The 22,460-nt window shown below is 35.0% G+C and overlaps 1 protein-coding gene across 1 annotated transcript; it reads right to left on the reverse strand.

The window, feature by feature from the left end:
* Positions 20,933 to 21,513, reverse strand: LOC109835961. The gene is made up of 2 exons (XM_020403924.1): positions 21,185 to 21,513; positions 20,933 to 21,096 (listed from the first exon to the last, which is right to left on the reverse strand). Exons 1-2 carry the CDS (start codon positions 21,488 to 21,490, stop codon positions 21,022 to 21,024), a joined length of 381 nt encoding a protein of 126 aa, XP_020259513.1. The 5' UTR covers positions 21,491 to 21,513; the 3' UTR covers positions 20,933 to 21,021.

Consider the following 22,460-nt stretch of genomic DNA (forward strand, 5'->3'; position numbering starts at 1 on the left):
TTGTCATGTATTGATAATTATTGTTCTTTGGTTGCGAAGAGAGCCTTTTTACACAAATTTTGATTTGAGAAATTTTTTTTTTTTTTTTGTTATTGTTGTTTGACGAATTTAGGATGTGTTTCTTTTTTTTTCCCTTTTTTTAAACGCTTTCAGTGGATCTGTTTGGCGTTAAAGATTTTGGCACCAACCTTATTGATAATAAATGAAAATTCTTTGTTTTTCCTAGAACTGTTGTATTTACACACAAAACCTCCAATTTTTTATGGCAAAACATTGTTATGTTTCTAGACGATTAAAAATGTGTTCTTGCATAAACAAGAAGAAAAAAAATGTGCGTTTGTTAGTTTTTTAGTGTAAGTTTCTTTGTATTGATGCGATGGTGAGATGAAGGGGAACGATACTGGCTTTTGGGCTTTGATTAGTGCTCTTTCATGAAAAAAATTATCATCTGTTGGGGGGAAAAAGTTTGCTTTTCTTGCTCGTCATAATATCAAAAGTGATATTTTGGTCTCTACAAAGAAATGAAATTTAAATCATGAATTATGACTACTGAAAAAAATTTGAAATAGGAACTATTCTTGCATTTAGGTTGTGTATTTAATTCGACTAAAGACTTTCTCACTCTAAAAAAAAAAAACAAGGATATCATATCCTTTCACAAATAAATTTGAACTAAAAATTCTTTCGCAAATAATGAAAGATAATATATTTTCCCCCTATATCTAAGAGTATCCATCTCTAAATCACATGTTTATGAACTATATTGAAAACAATTAATTTGATATATACCTAAACTCACACTAGCTGTTAAGTGGTTAATTCAACAACCGTGATGTGATAATACAACCTATCATGTTGCTTATTTAGATTTGAGCTCTATAATAATTTCTCTTTACTAAATTTAGGAGACACTTACACCTTGTTTGAATGGAGGTTTAATGGATGGAAGTTAAAGTGAAATTTTAATTTCATCTTGTTTGAGAGTTTTTTTGAGGGGTTAGAGGATGGAATGGAAGGTTAAATTTCCTTCCATTTTCCTCCCCTCCAATTTTGGGGGGAAAGAATGAAATGAAAATCAATGTAAAATTTTACAATATGATAAGATAATTATACCCTTATGAAATTAAAATCAATGGTTTAGATATACTCACATCCAATATGTAAGGGTATTTATGTAACTTTATACATATTTAGTCATTTCCCTCCTCTTTATTAAAACTCTCAAACAAGATAAAACAAATTTACTTCCGTTCCCTTACTAAACTCCCAAACAACATTTTATCTTTTTACTTTTATTTCTTATCTTTCCTTTCCATTATTTACCTTTCCGTCTCTTTCCTTACTAAACTCACAAACAAAGCATAAAGTATTGCCGTATAGAAAGTATACAACAGTAAAAAAATTCAGCCCTTCAATATTTTTCAGACGTCAAGACCGAGTTCATTATCTAAAGGCCAAAATGTTCAAACATTCTCCCATTTCTTGAATTTAATTAACTAATTAATGTATTATTGCTAAACAAACAAATTTTGGTTACACCTTCTCTCCAAATGATTCCACTAACTTGAATTAATTGGTCACTTTTCTTAAAATATAGGGGTTATTGGATCGCATCAATCACTAGTTGGATGTTGGCCACAACTCTTGACTCACATCGTAGGACCATGTACCAATTAACAAAAAAGCAGAAGACTTTATAAATTGTTATACACAATATAGGTGTATCTATCCACGAATGGCAGGCAGAGGGAGAGAGAGCGCTCATCATTTTGCAAGGATGATTTACTATTAATAGAAAGTTAGGAAAAGTAAATTCAGATGTATTATTAATATTAATTAATTAATCATGCAGGCCAATGAGTGCTCATTCTATAATAATAGCTGACTAGTGAAGACAATGTAAAGCTCCTTTAGAAAGGTGAAGATCATATAACTTGAAGAAACCGCGAAGAAATTTGGCGAAGAACATGTTTTTGGACGTAGGAGTCAGTTTAGGAGCTGCGCGGTCGACCGCGAACGTGCACAGGCTCATGGATTGTGTCTGGATTTGGCGCGGTCGACCGTCGCGGTCAACTGTGAGACCCTGTAGTCGATTTTTGGGCTCTGTCGTTTGTCGCGGTCGACCGCCAGACCATGTAAGCATTTTTCAGGTTCTGTCGTTTGGCGCGGTCGACCATGGCGGTGATCGCGACTCGTGTCAGGCCCAGTTTGAGTTTCTTGTTCTTATTGGGTTTCGGTGTTTGGTATAAATACCAATACACGTTCTAGGGTTTCTTAAGTTTGGGATATTTGGAGCACAGAAAAGAGGTATTTTCTGAGCTATTTGTTTAGAATTTATTTGAAGAGATTAAGAGCTTTGTGGTGAGATTAGTTTGTTCCTTCGAGTGATTTGTAATCTCAATTTATACTCTTAGAGATTAAGAGCTTTGTGGTGAGATTAGTTTGTTCCTTCGAGTGATTTGTAATCTCAATTTATACTCTTATTCTCTATTAGTGAAAAAAGATTAGTTTGTTCCTTCGAGTGATTTGTAATCTCAATTTATACTCTTATTCTCTATTAGTGAAAAACTTCATCTCCTTCTTGCCCCGTGGGCGTAGGAAATTGCTGAACCACGTTAAAATTAGTGTTTTGTGTTTGTGCATTGATTGATCGGTTTTGTCTTTTCGAACGGCGTTTGGTTTGGTTCCTCGACGCGGACCCCAACATAACTGGTCATCTCTCTTGATTTCTGAGGATAAAATTACTTAGTAGCTCCACGTTGAAGGATAGTTATTTTTCTTTTTTTTTCTTTTTTTCTTTTGTTTTTCTTGTTTTGTTTGAAGTGCTATTTTAATATATATTTTTTATTTTATTAATGGGTAAAAAATACAGCATGACATAAGATGCTTTCTGTTGTTGGATGACTACAATGTAATATCATGCGAATTACAACTTTAATTTTTGTCCTCCTTTTACAGACTAAACTAATAATATACTCTAATTAATTTCTATTAATAATCCCATACTCTCCCATTATTCATAGTTTTCTGGGGGATAAAGCTTGAAAGTAACATGGGGATATAAATATATGTGTATGTTGGTTCCTATATATGGAGTTATTTAAGTGGTAAAGCTAACTTTGCTTTATCCTGATTGCCAGTCAGAAACAAAAGTTTCAGGGCATGTTCTTGTTCGTTTTCTTTTGGAATTTGGATTATCTTCATTTCGATTTAATAACAAAGAGACTGCTTCGTAAATTATATTAAGGCTAAATGACACTTATATACCTTATTTGTTTCAAAAAAATACACTTTGTTAAAATTATGTAAATTACTAACTTCTATTAACTAGATATGAGAATATTTACTGAAATATTCCCACATGCTGGTAATATGAGAAAATTCAATGCTTTTTACCTCGTTCATTATAGTATTTACTAGTTCACCTACCTTTCTCCCAAAATCTAAGGAGACTCATTTTGGTCCAATTGAGTTTTTTAACACCATTAGTCTAATTCAAATGGCTGCCAACGTAGATTTTTTTTTTATGTTTTATTACTTGGGATATTTAAGTGCTATAAGAGTGAAACAATAAAGTGTATGAGTGCCATTTAAACCTTTATTAGCTATTAATTTATGTATTAAACGTCTGGTTGGTTAGGTGGGTGAAATCTCCACGAGCCAACTAGGATGCAAATCGTCCGCAACTTAATGGAGAGGAAATGTTGAAATTAAAATCGGACCTAGCTCGAAAGGAGTCTGAGACCGGTTAGGCGGTTACCGAGTTATACTTATATATTATTTATTCTTTGTATGGATTTTAGTATTTGTGCTGATTTAAAATTGATCATAAGGTAATGAAATAAAAATTTTCATTGGTGAAAAAATTTGATAATAAAATAGATCTTTTACAATACATTTTAATGCTGTCAACACCCCACAAGAGCCAGAACGTGGGGTAATTCGAGCCACTTAAGGAGGTACGTAGTGAAATATCAAACTGTCTCTATTTTTTACATCTTTATGATCCGAAGCATTTCTCACGGTGCGAAATGTTCATATAAAATTTTAACGTATGTTGTGGCATTCTTTACAGTGTTGTTTTCTATTTATTTTGATAGTCACCTGCGGTTAGCAATGAATGCCAATTTCACTAAAGAAATTTATCATTTGTTCAAGGAAAAATTGTTCCAATGCACCAAATATGAAAACTTGATGTGCCTCAGCTCCATGTACTTTCATCTTTGTGTATAAAACCAAAATACAATGTGTTATTGTGTCAATGCCCTTATTTCTCTACAAACTAAGTACAGAGAGAGGAAAAAAATCTAAAAACCCAAAAATACCATTCTCTCTCTCTCTCTCTCATATGGGTATCACATGTTAGACCCTAGAGGGGGGGTGATTAGGGTCTTATGCTAATCTAATCCGATTAAATGCCAATTAAAAATAATTATCAAGTTATCCTAGCAAGTATGAAATATGACAAGATATATGAGCTAGGATAAGCAATATGAACAATGAGATATATCCTATATGATAGAAATATATGCAAGGATATACAAACAACACAAGGGTAAATAATCTAAACAAGATAGTAGATGATATAGATAATGAGCTAATGACAATGGCGATATAAGATATGAACATAAATATGAAACGCCAAAGCACACTCAAACACACTATATGATCACGGAGTTCGGACCTTCCGTCCTACGTCTCCGCTCCCCACTCCCGGGGAGAAATCCACTATCAACCGGGTTTTCTACGTTCACCCGAATAACGTTTACACCTCACAGTATCGGTTTTCAACGCTCACCGATCAACGTCACTCCTCACACTCGGTTTCTAGCTCACCGAAAACCTCACTACACACTCGGTTTCTAGCTCACCGAAAACCTCACTACACACTCGGTTTCTAGCTCACCGAAAACCTTACAACACTCACAATGTAACAAATATAAATTTGTTCTCTACAATAGATGAGAACACAATGAAAGCACAACTCAAAGTTACAATCTCTCACCACCCAACTATACTATGTATGTAAATACTAAAAGCTCAATGTGGGTGTGTGTAACAATGAGTAAAATAAAATCTAACTCAATTAACAAACTAGCAATAATAAGAATATGAAAATCAATAATGAAATTGCTAGAGAAAAGAGTTAGAAAACTTCCACAAATCAAACTTTTGTAAATGCTTAAAAGCTTTTTTAAACAAACACTAAACCCTTAAACAAAACTCTTTAAACTTGTTTTTAAAACTCTTTTTAAAACATTCTCATTCAAACATAGAATTGAATACAATGGGGGCATATATAGCCTCCCAAGAATTCAGCCAAAAACGATGAGGCCACAAGACAAAACAGCCCCAAGGCAACGGTCAAAAAACTAGCCGTTGGAAGCTGAAGGAACACTCGTCGGTCGACCGAAAAATTCGTCGGTCGACCGAAAATTTTCATCGGTCGACCGGACCGGTCGACCGACAGCTTTCTGTCGGCCAGGGAACTTTTGACCTCAGGTTCGGTCGACCGGTGCGGTCGACCGAATACTGATACTACTGAAAAACAGTTTTGAAAGCTGTACATCTGATTTTGAAACGCTGTTTAAAAATATCAAATAAATTCCAAAAAATGTAAAACTTTGGGGAATGATTGTAGACATGATAATAAACATGCTACAATGACTGGTTATCAAAAAGGACTTCCCAAATGAAAAATATCATCATTTTACAAAATAGTCCAAAACATGAAAATATGAGATACTTGAATTTTGATGTTTTGACATAAACCAACTTTTGAAACTTTGTGAAATGTTTTTATAGACTTAGTAAAACATGTATAAACTGATATTGAAGTCTATAAACTAAGAATACAATATTTTCACAAAATTGCATATTCTATGCAATGTTTTCAAAAACACAATAGTAAATATGAAATATGTGATTTCATATTATAAACATGAAAACTCAAAAATTATGTATGTATATATATAACTATATATATGCATAGAAACCAAAACTTATGTATATATATATAACTATATATATATACGAAGAAACCAATAAATGTGTGTGTATAGATATTGAGCTTAGAGTATATAACACACATAATATAAAATCTAAAACTACATTACCCAAGCAATCTTGATCTTCAATTAAGCTTGACTTGGTATACTTGCGGATGAATCTTGAACTTGATCTTTAACTTGAATTGTATAGGTTTCAACCCGACATTCCGCCAACCTCCTTTGGATATCATCGTTGAAGCGCAATCCATCCAACCTCCAACTACGTTGTTTGTCTATAATAAATAGGAATACACAAATACTAGATAAACAACATTAGTGGTAAATTGTTTGTTAAACATCATCAAAACAAGAAGGCCAACATCACAACCATGGTAAGATTTCTCCTCTCTCTTCCTCCTTCCAACCCCATCGTCTCCTTAAATCCTCGTCCCCTACCTCCATCGCTAGCATCGTTGCTAACTTTGTTGCTCCTCCCTCCTCTCCTCCTCTCTCCTAATCCTAACATTAACTCTAACCTTCATGGTTGCTCCTCCCTCCTTTCCTCCCCTCTCTTAATTCTAACTCTAACCCTAATCTTCTCCAAATACAGCCCCCAACCCCTCCTCTAACAGGAAAGATTGTACCTTTCCTCCATCACCGCTGTATCTAATCCAAATTCTCACTTGGATCTAAACCTGCATCCACCTCCAGCTTCACCAATGCCTCCTTCGTCGATCCCCTCCTCCCAATCCACCACCACTGACCTCAAAGTGTGTCCTCTACAAGATTGACTCTAATGTCGACGACAAGATCTCCTCCTCTGACCTGACCACCATCTTCTTCTCCCTTGATCATACTCTTTCTACCTCTAAACTCTACTAAATAATGGTGGAGAACGACTACAATAGTGACGTATTCGTGGATTGTGATTGTTGCTCACCACTTGTTTGATGAAATGACTCACAAAACTTTTATTTTATAGAACACTATAATTGTGGTTAATGAGCATGAACATGAAGGAACAAAGGCGACTGAGCTCTTTCGATGTTAGTGGACTCTTTGATCACTCATGTCTTAAGGGGCCGACTTACTTGTAATTGGATCTTAAGTAACCCGATCATTTAGAAGTTTCTTCAGAAAGGCTATGTGGGCTCATTGGAGGTAGGATTTTCCTTATAAGGAAAGATATTCTACTATTTTTATCTTTATATTTTACTACTATTTGTCCTTGCTTTCCTCTAATTAGAGATGTTTTATCTAGTTGATTCTTCTTTGAAGATGTGAACTTAGAATTGTTGCTAAGTTGAAGGACCTAATTGTTGGCCTTCTTGTTTTGATGATGTTTAACAAACAATTTACTTCTAATATTATTTGTCTAGTGTTTGTGTTTTCGTATTTATTCTAGGCAAACAACGAGTTGGAGGAGGGATAGAATTACGCTTCATCGAACATATCTAATGGAGGTTGGTGGAATAGTGGTTGAAGCCTATACAATTCAAGTTAAAGATCCAATTATAAGCTTCATCCGTAAGTGTACCAAGTTGAGCTCATTGAAAACCTTCATCAAGCTTGGGTAATTTAGTTTAAGAGTTTATATTATGTGTGTTAATACCTTAAGATCAATATAATATACACACACACATTTATTGGTTTCCATGTATATATATAGTTATATATATATACATATATGTTTTGGTTTGATAGTTTTTAAGTTTTACTATGAAACAATTAAATATAATTAGAAAACATATTTTAGTTTCATACTTATATGCATATATATGATTTCATCAATATCAATTTTATTTAGTTCAATGAAATCATGTTTTAGTGTATTATATGTGTATTTTGATAAAACACTATATTCATTGTTTATGGACTTCATAACAATAGCTTACATCTTTCTTCAAGTCTATAAAATTATTTTGTAAAGTTTCAAAATATGGTTTAGCCAAAATGTCAAAATTCATATGTTTATATTTTTATGTTTTGGACTATTTTGCAAAATAATGATATTTCTCATTAAAAACTCTTTTTAGAAAACCAGTTTTTGTAGCATATGTATTTTCATGTCTACAATTAGTTTCCAAAGTTTTATATTTTTCTGAATTTATTTGATATTTTAAACAGGGTTTTAAATCAGAAAAACTATTTTCAAACTGTCACTTTCATATATCAGTTTGCGGTCGACAGCCACGATCAACCGCGCCTATGTTTTTCCCTGAGGAGCTAGCAGAAACTTTCACGATCGACCGTGACGATCGACCGTCAGTCTGTAAGTTCTCACGGTCGACCGTCGCGGTCGACCGTAGCCTGTTTTGATTGTTTTCTCAGTTTCAATGACCTTCGCGGTCGACCGTGATTTTTCCACGGTCAACTGCCGATCGCCCAATGCTCATATTTCATACAGAATTAGATTTCTGATTTGTTGGGGGTTTTTGGTCTTTTATTTGGGGTTTTTGGCTGAGATTTTGGGAGGCTATAAATACCCCATTGATCTCAGTTCTCAAAGCCATCCAAGAAGTTTTTAAACAAGAGTTTAACAAGGGTTTAAGTTTGTTTAAAGTGTGTTTATAAGATTTTAAGCATTTGAGTGTTTCGGTTTTGTGAATCAATTCTACAAGAGCTTGAGGAGATCATCTATTGAAGTTTGAGCTTCCAACTATTCTCCCTCCACCTATTGATCTATTGAGAAGATTTCTAAACTCTTATCTATCTTTACATTTGCATAGTTATTTGATTATCTTTCTTTAAAGCTAGTTTTTATATTGAGTTTAGATTTGATTTTATTTACTCTCATTGTTACACACACCCACATGAGCTTATCGTATTTTCATACATAGTATATTTGGGTTGGTGAGAGTTGTAATAATTGAGTGTGAGCTTTCATTGTGTTCTCATCCATAGTAGAGAACAAACATTTATTATATTGAGCCTTATTGTGAGGTTACACTTTGTAATACACTTGTACACCGAGAGAAGTGTGAGGCGAGAGTCGGGGATCGTCCCAAGAAAAGTGGCGTCGGTTGACGAACCTAGAGAGAGGTTATATCCAAGCACTTGAGGGAGACACATCTAGTTCAAAACTTGAGAGGGTGTAGAGTGGGATTATAAGAGTGTGTTAGTTGTAGAGTTTTCGGTAAACTAGAAAACCATATTGTGAGGTGTAAACATTATTCGGGTAAACGTAGAAAACCCGGTTGTGATAGTGGAGATCTCCTCGAGGTGAGGAGCGGAGACGTAGGTCGTGGGGACCGAACTCCGTAATCATATCGTTTGTTTGTGATTGCATTGACGCACTTATTTTTATGTTCATATCTTATATCGCCTTTGTATATTGCTTGTTGATTATATTGCCCACTATCTAGTTTAGATTGTTTACCCTTGAGTTTATATATCATTGCACATACATTGCCTATATCTCTTTGCTAGGATATATCCCTTGTTCATATTGTTATTTTCTTGGCCTTGCTAAGATATGTGATATATCTCTTTTACAAGGAATAATTTGTTATTAATTTAATTGGCATAAAATCGGATTAGATTATCATAAGCCCTAATCACCCCCCCCCCCCCCCTCCTCGGTTCAACACTAAGTTATTTAAACTTTGAACTAGGCTTTGTTATTTTGAGCCTTGTTGATTGATAATAACTTTTTCTTATGTTTGACTTTGTTGTATGTTAACTTAACTCGCTATATGTAGGTTTACAGCGTAACTAATAAATTTGCACAACGCATGTTATTTTTAAACACTAATTATTAAATTTATCCATTAGTTGTTAACTATAACAAGTATTTGATAGTTATATCTAGTATCTGTTAACTATATTAAGTATCCATTAACTATATATAGTATATGCTAACTATATCAAGTATATGTTAACTCTATCCAATATCATGTTAGCTATATTATATACATGTTGAACTTTGTTTGTTCCCATTTAATATCAAGTAATTGTTAACTATATCATGTGCTAGTTTAATATATTCAATACCTGTTAACAATAGTCGCAAAAACATGATTATCCATGTGTTGGTCATCCTAAACTTTGTATGTTCATGTTTGATATCAAGTAATTGTTAATTATATCATGTACTAGTTTGCTATATTCAATACATGTTAGCAATAGTCACAAAAACATGATTATCCAAATGCTAGTCATCCAAGTGTATAGTTAACTATATCATGTATTAGTTCAAATTTCCTCTCAATCTTATAGTCCCCTTAGATCATGATTCCTCTCAAAATCTTGCAACATTGGAGGTTATGTGACTATATCTGAAAATATTTAAATCAAAATTAATTAGTAAAATATACACTTTAAGTTATAGTATAAACTTAAAATATACACTATAAAATTAACATGTATGACATAATCTTAATAAGTAAGCAATAAGTTTAACATGTAGTGTATAATCCTTACAGTTATAATATAAACTTAACAGGTGTTTGATTAGTTAATATACATTACCTAACTTTAATAGATATGTTCGAACCTTTAACTGGTACTTCGAAACATTAACAAGAATGATATAACTTTACCTAATTCGTGTTAACGAAATTAATTATCTGTTAAGTTTAATAGAACTAAAAAAATTTATACGAAGACTAATCCTCTCAACACTATTTTTTGTCAATAAAAAGATTTTATTCATTTACCAATTTTTAAAATGAGAGTACATCAAAAATTACTAGAAGATGTTCTGGCAATCAAACCAACTAACCTGAAAATCTCATAAAAAGCTTACAATTTCTCAATTTTTCCTCTCAAATGATCAGGAACATCTTCATTAAGAACTTTTAAAAGGATTGAGATCTTCACTTCTCTGACTAATTGGTTAAGATTTCGAACTTTTTGCTGAAAAATCCTCATGTTTCTCTCCTTCCATATCCAGTAAATTGTCCCTGATAATGACATTCTCTTTATCTTCTTCATGAATCCAAAACCCCTCAAGTTATTAATGTGCCATTCTATTACATGATCTCAGCTGCATGATCTCCATGTATAATCCAACCATGCCATCACTTTTTTTCCAAACATAAGATGAATATCGGCACTCAAAGAATAGATGTTTGCAGGATTCCATATGACTAATAGAGTTTGCACACAGGACAAACTGGATGATGTCTGGTATTCCCATACAGCACAGCCTATCTTTGGTCAGGAGCCTCGAGAGAATTGCAAGCCATAGGATCGCTGAATGCTTGGGATAGTGCAAGCCTCTCCATACTGTATTCGACCAGGTTACAACAGCTATAGACTGAGAGATAGCACTATAGACAGAAGAAATCTGAATTTTGGTATTGTTGTGACAGCCATTGATGACTCTTTGCAGATTATGCACATTCCCAAATTTTCTCATTACCATATCCCTCACCTTTAGAAGCTGCCTCCACATCCACGAGTTATTTTTCTTTGGTTGAATCTGCCAAATAACCAAATGTTGTAAGTAATTGTCATGCACCTATTTAATCCACAATAGATCTTTTTTAGCGTGTATCATCCACAACAGCTTAATAGCTACCGCATAATTCCACTTCCTAGTAGAAAAGAGACCCAACCCACCTAACTTTTTATCCTTGTAAACCTCAGTCTCGAAAACAAGATGAAATTTGCTCCCCCACAAGAAAGCAGAGCATAGCATATCAATTTTTTCTAATACATTGATTGATAGAATATAGTTACTTGTCTAGTAGATTTGAATCACCAAGATAAAAGATTTGATTAGTTGAATTCTCCCAGTATATGATAAGTTTTTCCTACATTGCCAGCCTTAAAGTTGCTCTAAAATTCTGAAGATCAAAGGTGAACAATTCAGGTAAAAGAGTCTCTTAGATATCAAAGGCATTTCTAAATATCTCATTGGTTGAGAGCCCTCTGAGAAGTTTAAATATGTGCATATCTGAGCCTTTGAGCTATCTTCAATCCCACTTAAGAATACTAAGGTTTTACTAGAGTTTGCCTCCAGACCTAGAACTCTACTGAACTCTTGAAGACAGTTATTCATTTTAGTTATTGAGTCCATGTCTGCTCTACAAAACAGTAACAAATCATCAGCAAATATCAAGTGTGTAATTCCCATTTTAGCACTCTTTGGATGGTACTTGAACACTATGTCAGTACTAAGTGTCTTTAACTTTCTGGATAGGTATTCCATACCAAGCACAAACAAATAAGGAGATAATGTATCCCATTGTCTCAATCCTCTAGCTCCCTCAAAATATCCATGCAATGAGCCATTAAGTGATAAAGATAACTTAGGAGTAGAGATACATTCCATCACTCATGTAATCATGTTATTAGGGAACCCCAAACCTGTCAACATGGACCTAATGAAATTCTAGCTTATTGTGTCAAATGCCTTTCTCAAATCAATGTTGAGAACAACCATTGGAGAGACATGCCGTCTACCATAATGCTTGATGAGTTCGTGGGCTAGCAAAATATTGTTAGAGATAAGCCTTCCTTTAACAAATACACTTTGTGCATCATCAATCAGATATCTAATAATACTCTGACTTCTGGCAGCCATAATTTTTTATTTAACTTTGTATATGCAGTTGCAACAAGAGATTGGTCTATAGTCAGACGGAGATCTAGGGTTGAGAGTTTTAGGCACTAAAGTAATAGAGGTTGAGTTAAAGGTGCCAAGGAGCTTACCAGAACAAAAGAATTCTTCTACAGCTTTGCACATTTCATCACCAATAACATTCTAGGCAGTTTTGAAGAAAGATGCACTAAATCCATCAGGTCTAGGGCTTTTATCATTAGACATTGTGTATGCAGCTTATTTTATTTCCTCCCTTGTGACAGGAGAACCTAGTAAATTTCTTTGACTTGTTGAGAGAATCGGGCCATCGGCAATTATAGATGGATCAGGCTCAAGAGTATTCCTCGAAGTTCCCAAGAGTCTCTTGTAGTAGTCAATAAGTTCAATAATGATTGTATTCATATCAGAGATTTTATTTCCATCCTTAGTATATAGGGATAACACCTTGTTGTGATGTCTTCCAGCTTTCATGATTGAGTTAAAGAAATGAGAGCATTTGTCTCCATGCACAGTCAGTTTTATGTTTGCTTTTTGTCTAAAGAAGGATTCTTCACAATGTGATAGTGAAGTGTATTTCTTTAAGCATTCCTTTTCTTTAGATATGAGATGAGGGTTGAATAGATCAATGCTCAACTTGTTCTGAGTATCATATAGCTCTTGTTTGGCTCTTAACACCTGCTCACTTATATTCATGAAGTGCCTTTTATTTATGTCATTGAGAACAAGTTTGAAAGTACCCAATGCCACTAGGAAGTGCAATAATACTAATTGAAAGTACCCTAGAGGGGGGTGAATAGGGTTTACGCTAATCTAATGTGACTTATGTCAATTTAAAATTTATTAACAAATATATCCTAGCAAATGAGATATGAATCATTTACGTAAAAGGATATACAAATAACACAAGGATAAACAATTTAAACTAGATAGTGGGCAACATAAACAATAAGAAATATACAAAGGTGATATAAGATATGAACATAAAAATAAGTACGCCAATACAATCACAAACAAACGATATATTCATGGAGTTCAGTCCCCACGACCTACGTCTCCGCTCCTCACCTCGAGGATATCTCCACTATCACGACACACCCCGTTTAAAACCCGGAACTTCTATACACACTCGGTTTTCTAGTTCACCAAAAACTTTACAATCTCATACTCTTGCAATCAAACTTTTACATCCTTTAAGTGTTGGTCTCTAGCCTGTGTCTCCCTCAAGTGTTAGGAATTACAACCTATCTCTAGGTATTACCACCTACCCCACTCCTCTTGGGACGACCTCATCTCTCACCACATACTCCTCTCGGTATACAAGTGTATTACAAAGTGTACCTTATAATAATAGCTCATAACAAATGATTGTTCTCTAAACAAGACGAGAACTCAATTAAGCACAACTCAATGTTACAATCTCTCACAACCCAAATTATACTATGTATGTAAATAAGAACTCAATTAAGCACAACTCAATGTTACAATCTCTCACAACCCAAATTATACTATGTATGTAAATACTAAAAGCTCAAGTGGGTGTGTGTAACACCCAAATTATACTATGTATGTAAATACTAAAAGCTCAAGTGGGTGTGTGTAACAATGAGATTCAATAAGTCAAAATCAAACTAAACTCAATATAAACTCTACCTTAGAAAAATAATAATCAAATAATTATATATAAATGCAAAACTAGATTGAGTTTAGAAAAGTTCTCCAATAAAAGACAAGAGTGAGAGAGAGAGAGAGAGAGAGAGAGAGAGAGAGAGAGAGAGAGAGAGAGAGAGAGAGAGAAAGCTCAAACACCGAAGGATAATCTCTTCTTGCTCTTGTGAAAGTTTCTTCACAAACAAACTCTTTTAAAATAAACTTAAACCAAACTTAAACACCCTTAAACTTATTTTTAAAATTCTCTTGGGTAAATAAAACGGAGGATATGTGGGGGTATTTATAGGAACCCTAAAGCTAAGAGAAAACAATGCAAAAAGACCAAAAACCCAAAACTAAAACAGACTGGAAAAAACTACTCGTTACAGTATCAGTCGACTGATGGATTTCATAAGTCAACTGATGAGTTGATCGTTGTAGGTATTTTCCAGCTCATCAGTCGACTGGCGACCTTATCAGTCGACTGATAACCTCATCAGTCGACTGGCCAGTCGATCAATATAAAAACAGAAACTTTTAACTATTCCAGGTATTTTTTTCAGTCGACTGAATACATGTATTAGTCGACTGATAATACTTTATCAGCCTATTTTGAATAAAACTAATTTTTAAAGTACCTTTAAAAATAGTAAATAAATTCAAAAAATATAAAACTTTGGAAAACAATTGTAAACATAAAAATGAACATGTTACAAAAACTGGTTTTCAAAAAGAACTTCACATTTGTGAAATATCATCATTTTACAAAATCACATAAGTATGAGCATGTTGAAAACTTGATTTTGTCAAAATGCCTTAAACAAAACTTTGAAATACTTTAGAATAGATTTAGAGACTTATGCAAGACATAAAAATAGTGTAAACAAGTCTGCAATCCATAAACATAATAGTTTTTCAAATATAATAGAAAATAAAACATATGAATATGAATGTATATTTGTTTCATGTCTATATAACTAAACTAAACTAAAATAACTTATCCACATGAAAACAAACATGTATAACCTTAGAGTACTTAACACACATAATATAAAATCTAAACTAAATTACCCAAGCTTGATGAAGGTCTTCAATAATCTCGTCTTAGTAAACTTGCAGATGAAGCTTGAACTTCAATCTTTAACTTGAATAGCAAAGCTTCATACAGATATTCTACCAACCTTCATTAGATATGATCGTTGAAATTCGATTCCATCCATCCTCCAATTCATTGTTGTCTACAATAAATAGAAAAAGACAAATACTAGACAAACAATATTAGTAGTAAATTGTTTGTTAAAACATCATCTAAATAAAAAGATCCAACAAGGTTTAAGCATCTTAAGCTTGGAATATAGTTTGAACATGTAGTATCCTTTTATTTCCTGCTCCCAGACAGACTTGACAATAGAGAGGAACTCAAACTTGAAAGTATGAGAGAAACTTGAAAAACTTGAAAGGTTTCTTACCCTGAAAATCTTCATCTCTAACTATTAGGAGTGCTGGTGAATGGTTAGAGCAAATTGGAATCATGAAATCTACCTGACTTGAGGTATATTGAAGGATCCATAAATCATTGACCAAGAATCTATCTAATTTGCTCCATACTCTTGCATCAGCTTCTTGTTTATTATTCCAAGTGAAGAAACAACCAGTGGTCTTAACGTGCATCAATTGACTAGAGGAAATAAAACCTTGGAAATCACCAGTATTAGCATCAGAAGTTGGTGCACGTCCCAGCTTTTCATCATTATTGAGAATTATATTAAAGTCTCCTCCTACCAGCCAGGGACAATCAACAGTTAGTTTAAAATTTTGAAGATCCTGCCATAGTTGTTTTCTAGCCTCTCTTTCGTTAAGAGCATAAACCACGATCATCAAGCATGAAAACCTGCCATCTCTTGAACTGAACATGTCAAGTATTGTACAGAGACATTGACACACTGAATTGTGAGTATGTCATTATTCCAAAGAAGCCATATCCTCCCATTGCCTGCTTCCTGAATATTTGAAGTCCATTCCTAATACTTCGCTATTTTTTTTTTTGCTATTTTTTCCATTTTTTTCTTTAGAAAGTTTTGTTTCTAAGAGAGCTATAAGGGGAAGCTTGTAATCATGAATGAATTTCTTCATAATTAAGTGTTTAGAGGATTTACTAAATACCCTAATATTCCAAATAGCTAAGTGCATTAGTACCCTCCACCCCTATCAATATAGCAGGGTTCATAATCAAAGACCTATTGATCCAGAGGTGAGAATTGAGATGTCTGAATTGAATCTCTTGGAATTCTTGCTATTAATCTCCTTGCAACATTTGGCCTACTAACATTTGTAAATCCAGATGTATTAACTATTGGAGATGGAAAATTGGTGAAAATTTGCCAATCCAGAGTTTCCAAGCCTAATACTCTGAATGTCAGACACCATTTGTTGTGCATGTTTCCCAGTTTCAGGAGAACTAGCACAAGTTTTTCCTTTATCGAGTGGGGTAGCATTCACCTTTCTATCCTTTATCGGGTGGGGCAGCATTCACCTTTCTATGTTTCCCAGTTTCAGGAGAGCTAGCAAAAGTTTTTCCTTTACCAGGTGGGGCAACATCCCTTAGATTAGTTTCAACCTGTGTATCCTGTACTTTTCCAACATCTAGTCCATCTCCCTTCTTTTGAGGCTATGTATTCACCTCAGGTGCATTCACAACCTGTTCAGCACTATCTACCAATTTTGGCCCAAATACATGCTCAGAAACAAGAGGACCTGTCTATGCACCATTTGTCCGTGCATTATTCTCTTCCTTTCTATTAACAGGGATCCACATTTTTCTAAACTTTTACCTTATGCAATTATCAGTTTCATGACCAATAATATTACAATTTGAACACCATCTAGGCTTAAGTTCATAGATAACCTTCTGATTGTAACTTTTCTCGTCTGGTCCTTTGGTTTCAACTGTGTCTAGAAATGGCTCCTTCAGGGAAAGTTTCACCTCAAGTAGCACTCTAGCATAGCTTAGTCTTTGTCTAGTTGCAGTAAGCATGTCAGTTGTTATAGGGAACCCAATAAGGCTTGAAATTTTGTTAATGCCTACAGCACTCCATAGATTGAGTCTTAGGTTAGGGAATTGAACTCATATTGGATAGGAGTAATCCTGTATTTTCTCCATTTCAGTCTCAATAGACCATGCCTTAAGAACCAAAGGTCTAGAGCCAAAAAATCAAGGTCCAGCTTCCAAAATCTCTCTCATCTACTGGTCAGATTGAAAATCAAATAAGAATACCCCTTGCTTGAGCAAAGAGATCTTAGGAATTGATATCCTACCCCATGCTTTGCTTATGTATGTTTCCATAGATCTAAATTTGACATTCAATCCTATGGCATGCCCTATCAAAGAGTTTTTCCAATATTATTCACCATCCCTCCATTCTTCAGTAGAGAAAGTAGCAGCAACGGAAGGAAAGGGTGGAATATAATTTAGAGTTAGTCCATTTCCTAGCTTTTTGTTATCTGCAAAGAGACTCAGAAAGGATTTTCTATCTTCCCCTTTGTTAACCTCATCATGCTGTCCTAAATTTCCTGCATAGCCATTATCATCCCCTTTCAGATTGAGTCTATTAGCACTCATCTTCTCTCTTGTGGATTGAGCTACAAAAGGGGTAAAAATCTCAAGATCTCAGACCTCATCTTCTTATTATTCTCAGCCCTCATCTTCTCAAAAGGGGTAAAAATCTTAAGATCCTCATCAATCACCGTCGTTGACTCATCTAAATCATTTGCAAACTCTTCTTCCACATCATCAGCCCAAGAAGTAGAGTTGGGGGTATTACTTAGTTGACGATCAAGAACTGGATCTGATCTGAGCAGGCTTGGTTCTGAAATTGATTTAGTTTTATTCAGATCCCTTAGGGCATGTACTCTCCATCTCCATTATTTCCCTGGAAGAAGCTCGTACCTCCTTCACTATTCCATTGCTTTCCTGAGCTTCATTGGTCTCCATTGATCCCTCAGATCCCTCGGCTACACCCGCAGAGAATGAGGAAGGATAGACAAAGATCGAGTCTCTTAATGTAGCATTGATGATCCCCTTGCTTCCATTCTTCTTCTTCTTTTTTATTCGAAAACCAGACAGAGGCGCACTATAGCAGGAGAAAAATCACCTACTAAAATGCACCTAACTAACCGCCCCTACTATTATTATATGTAATTGCTTATCAACACTATATTTTGTATCCTATGAATGACCAAAAAATAAAACAATAAAAATCATAGTAATTTAAGCCTCTTCTTTAGATGAATTCAAGCTTTAATAGTATAACAGAGCTCCAAGCAACAAAATTCTTATGTGGCATTTCATCAAACACATTTATTGCATCCAACTATCCTGAAGTGCGAAAACCGTAACCCTAGACTCCAATTTTGCCTTGGCCCCTTCTTCGGCCCCCGAGCCTCCAACTTTACTAGCAGGAAACCACACCTCGCTCGAAATAGTAGCACAATCCGGCCATTGACTGATGCCATCTTCCTCAGCTCGGCACATAGAACTTCATAATCGTGGCTCTTCCCCTGTTGCCCACCTTTCCATGATAGATCTTCGATCTCCTTCTACCCCACCCCTTCTCCCTCACACAATCCTCGGTTTGAATCTGGACATCGAACTCTAGCGCCTTCTTTAAGCACTTGCACTTAGGGTTTCTACACTTGCAGGAGAAGAATTAGGAGAGGAGAAAGGAGAGAGGGTTGGTGGGTAGGGTTAGAATTAAGGTTTGGAGAAGAGGAGAGGATGAGGCAAGAGCAGGAGAAGAGGATGAGGGAATGAGGATGAGGCGGTCGAAGGTGGCGGCAGGGGAGAAGTGATTGCAATATGAGGAGAAGGAGGTGGGGCTGATAAGGTTAAGATTTTGACGCTTGGATTTTAAGATGAGGACAGAGGAGGAAAAGGAGGAAGAAGGAGGATGCATTTTGATGGAGGAGAAATAATGGTGATTTTGGGTGGGTGGAGAGGGTTAAAACAGGAGACATGGGTAAAATATAGTTTTTGGAGGAGGAGTAAAGTTATGTTTTTGGGTCAAATACATATAATATTAGGCTATAGATGAACTGAATGAGCTGAACCATATTTTTTTCAATAACTAAAAGCTTAAGCATAAAAGCAAAAGTAAGAGGATTCTGAATCACAATTGACTTCCCAAATTCAAGTTCTTGAAACAATATTCACTTTATTCAAAGCAAAAAAAGTGTCCGAGTAAAGGTTCGAGACTAGGTAAAAGGAAGAGCTAATGCAGTCATATCATGCGGTCGAGACTAGGCAAAAGGAAGAGTTAATGCAGTCATATCGTGCGGTGTGCTTTGATCACTTCCAATACTAACTTATTAAAGCCTATATATACATATAAATATATATATTTTGCAGATAGGGACAGCTTTATGTAATCATCAATCGTCATCCATCAAAATATATACACGACACGCGGAGAATGATTTTAGATGTTGACATGCACATGCATATTTATGTGCAAGATTGCTCCCTTAATGGATTAATAATAATTGAAATTAAGAACTCAAGTTAAAAGAATTATGCCGTTTTCTGAGACAACATAACTGTTGCAGTACCGTAAAAACCCCTTGAACTTTGAGGGCTATGCACATAATACTGTTGAATTTTATTATTATTATTATTATTATTATTATTTGCTTTGCTAAACCCTTTGGAAGAATTTTTCGCCTTAACCTCTTATAAAGCGGCACTGTAAAATGTAAAATGTCATACGTCAAGGATGTGGTAACAAAATGTAAAACCCTCAACTATAAAAATATTGGCGAAAATAATAATAATAAAGATAATTTTGTAACTTTTTAATGATTGAAAGATATTTTCCTAATTTATATAACTGAACAAAAGGATAAGATGGTCACATGTTAGACTATTGATGTTCTTTTGGAAAGGTAAAGTGAAAAATACTTAAAGAATTTAGTAGGATAAAAGAAGTTTAGGGGGTTTCGTGCAAACTCCCTAAAAGTTCAAGGCTTTCGTCTATTTAAAATATTTAAGGAGATTTATCTCAAAAATGACCAAGTGAAGAGTGCTTTACCACTAGTAGAAAAACGACCAACCTAGACGGAAATTTCCGTCTAGGTTGGTCTATAATCCGTCTAGGTTGGATCATCTAGACGGAAATCCGTCTAGGTAGATTGGTTTATTCTGTTTCCGTCTAGTTTGGATCAAACTAGACGGATTTCCGTCTAGATTGATCAATCTAGACGGAAACCAACCTAGACGGAAGTTACATTTCCGTCTAGGTTGTTAACCTAGACGGAAAACCGTCTAAGTTAACAACCTAGACGGAAAACCGTCTAGGTTATCAACCTAGACGGAAATCCGTCTAGGTTGACCCTAGACGGAATTCCGTCTATACTGAACCAACCTAGACGGAAATCCGTCTAGGTTGATTATTACAACCTAGACGGAATTTCCGTCTAGTTTGGTTCATACTAGACGGAATTCCGTCTAGATTGCTCTTTTTCCAGCAAAAAAATATATATTATAATTTGTATTTCCCTGTACAATTACACCAATACATGAATACATACAATAAATACTGTATATATGAATACATCCAACCATCCAAATATAATCAAGATTTTAGACATTTCCATTCAAACCCAAAAATATACAAATCCAACATAATGCACAGATCCAGCCATAATATAATCAATTCCAGCATAATAAACAAATCCAACACGCATATAAGTATTGTTATAACATCCAACACGCATATAAGTATTGTTATAACAGATAAAGCTGTTCATTGCATTAAAAATCCACAAAAAACCTCATAAACCTCATCGGTCGTCGTCGTCGGCAGTATCTCTATCCTGGTTACGAGAACGTGTGCTGCTCCCTCCAATATCTCCACTCTGAATGGTCAATTGAATAATCATTAAGGGGTGTTTAATACATATTAAATATAAATGAATTTATTATTTTAAGAAAAAAATAAGGTACCTGAGTGCTGCTCTGACCAGCACCGGAATTATCGCCAAGCGAGCTTATAATCCGTATAACACCACCATACGCGCCATGAGGAATCACACCGCTTAAATATTGCATGACATACCCCAGGAGATCATCCATCGAGTTCGCCGTCAGCGCAACTCTTGTCATCTCATTAGTCACCTGGATATGTAGCTCCGAGTCAATCTTGTCAAGCAAATATGCAGAGATACGTGCGACAAATGGCATAGCCTGGAACCGAGGCGGGGCTGCTCTCATGGATGTAAATGCTGTGGAGGATGCTGTGGATGACCTCATGCTTACGCCGGGTGAAGCTCCAACACCATGCAGATGATATCTCCCTCTCCTATGTTTAGGGAGAAATAAATATTAAATTTTAATCTCGAATTTAATAATGATAAAAAAATATAAATAGGAATGTAGTATTCAAATTGATTCAAATTTTCTACATCCATACCTATTATGACCCATCAAATGCTGTGTGAGAGTAATGTTGTCCTCTGCAGAAAGCATGTGAGGGTCCGGCTCAGATTGTTCCTCCTGCTGCGACATATACACAGTTGCAGCCTCCTTGGATGCAGCCTCAAATCCCTCCTAAAGCACAAATATATAATTAATTCATGGAATTAATAATACTACTCAAGATATGTATAACTCTCACCACCAACTCGAGATTTGCCTTGATCTTATCTCGATTCTTCTCATCACCCCTATATCTATCACGGAAAATGCCATACGCCGCTTTCGCCCTCAAGTGTATTGGCATTAATGATTTTCCCTGTCATATTATATATTATCACACTCATAATCATACTAATCATTAAATTCATCAAAACTTTAGACGGAAATCTACCGTATCCTGACAATAAACATCCTCCAGATTGGCATAGGAGTGTGAGCCCAAGTGGTGGTCATGCAGCTTCTTTCTTCTATTTTCTGACCCCTTCGTGGATTTATTCTTTTTTAAAAGAAAAAAATTAGCAAATATGCAATAAATTAATATCTTAAAAGTATAAAGTAATTTTCATGAAACTAACCTTGGAGGCATCGCTGTCCCAATACATGAGGAGAGCTGTGAAATGAACCTCGTCAACTCGGGCGTCGAGGTTTAAAAACCTCTGCCAGTCCTCCTCATACCTGTCATAGGTTTCATGTTTGATCTCATGCCTCCATTGTTTGAGAACTACTTCAACCTTAACATTGAACACATAATTCCAAGCCCCCTCAAAGTCCTCAAGGCAGAAGCAGTCCTGTAGATTTACATACA

The sequence above is a fragment of the Asparagus officinalis genome, chromosome 4 (genome assembly GCF_001876935.1).
Source record: "Asparagus officinalis chromosome 4, Aspof.V1, whole genome shotgun sequence".
Classification (NCBI taxonomy): domain Eukaryota; kingdom Viridiplantae; phylum Streptophyta; class Magnoliopsida; order Asparagales; family Asparagaceae; genus Asparagus; species Asparagus officinalis.

Coding starts and splice junctions, on each gene's coding strand:
- LOC109835961 (XM_020403924.1), bottom strand. CDS start 21,490: ATGAGGTCATCCACAGCATCCTCCACAGCATTTACATCCATGAGAGCA. Junction 21,097..21,184: donor CTGGTCAGAGCAGCACTCAG/GTACCTTATTTT, acceptor TTGACCATTCAG/AGTGGAGATATTGGAGGGAG.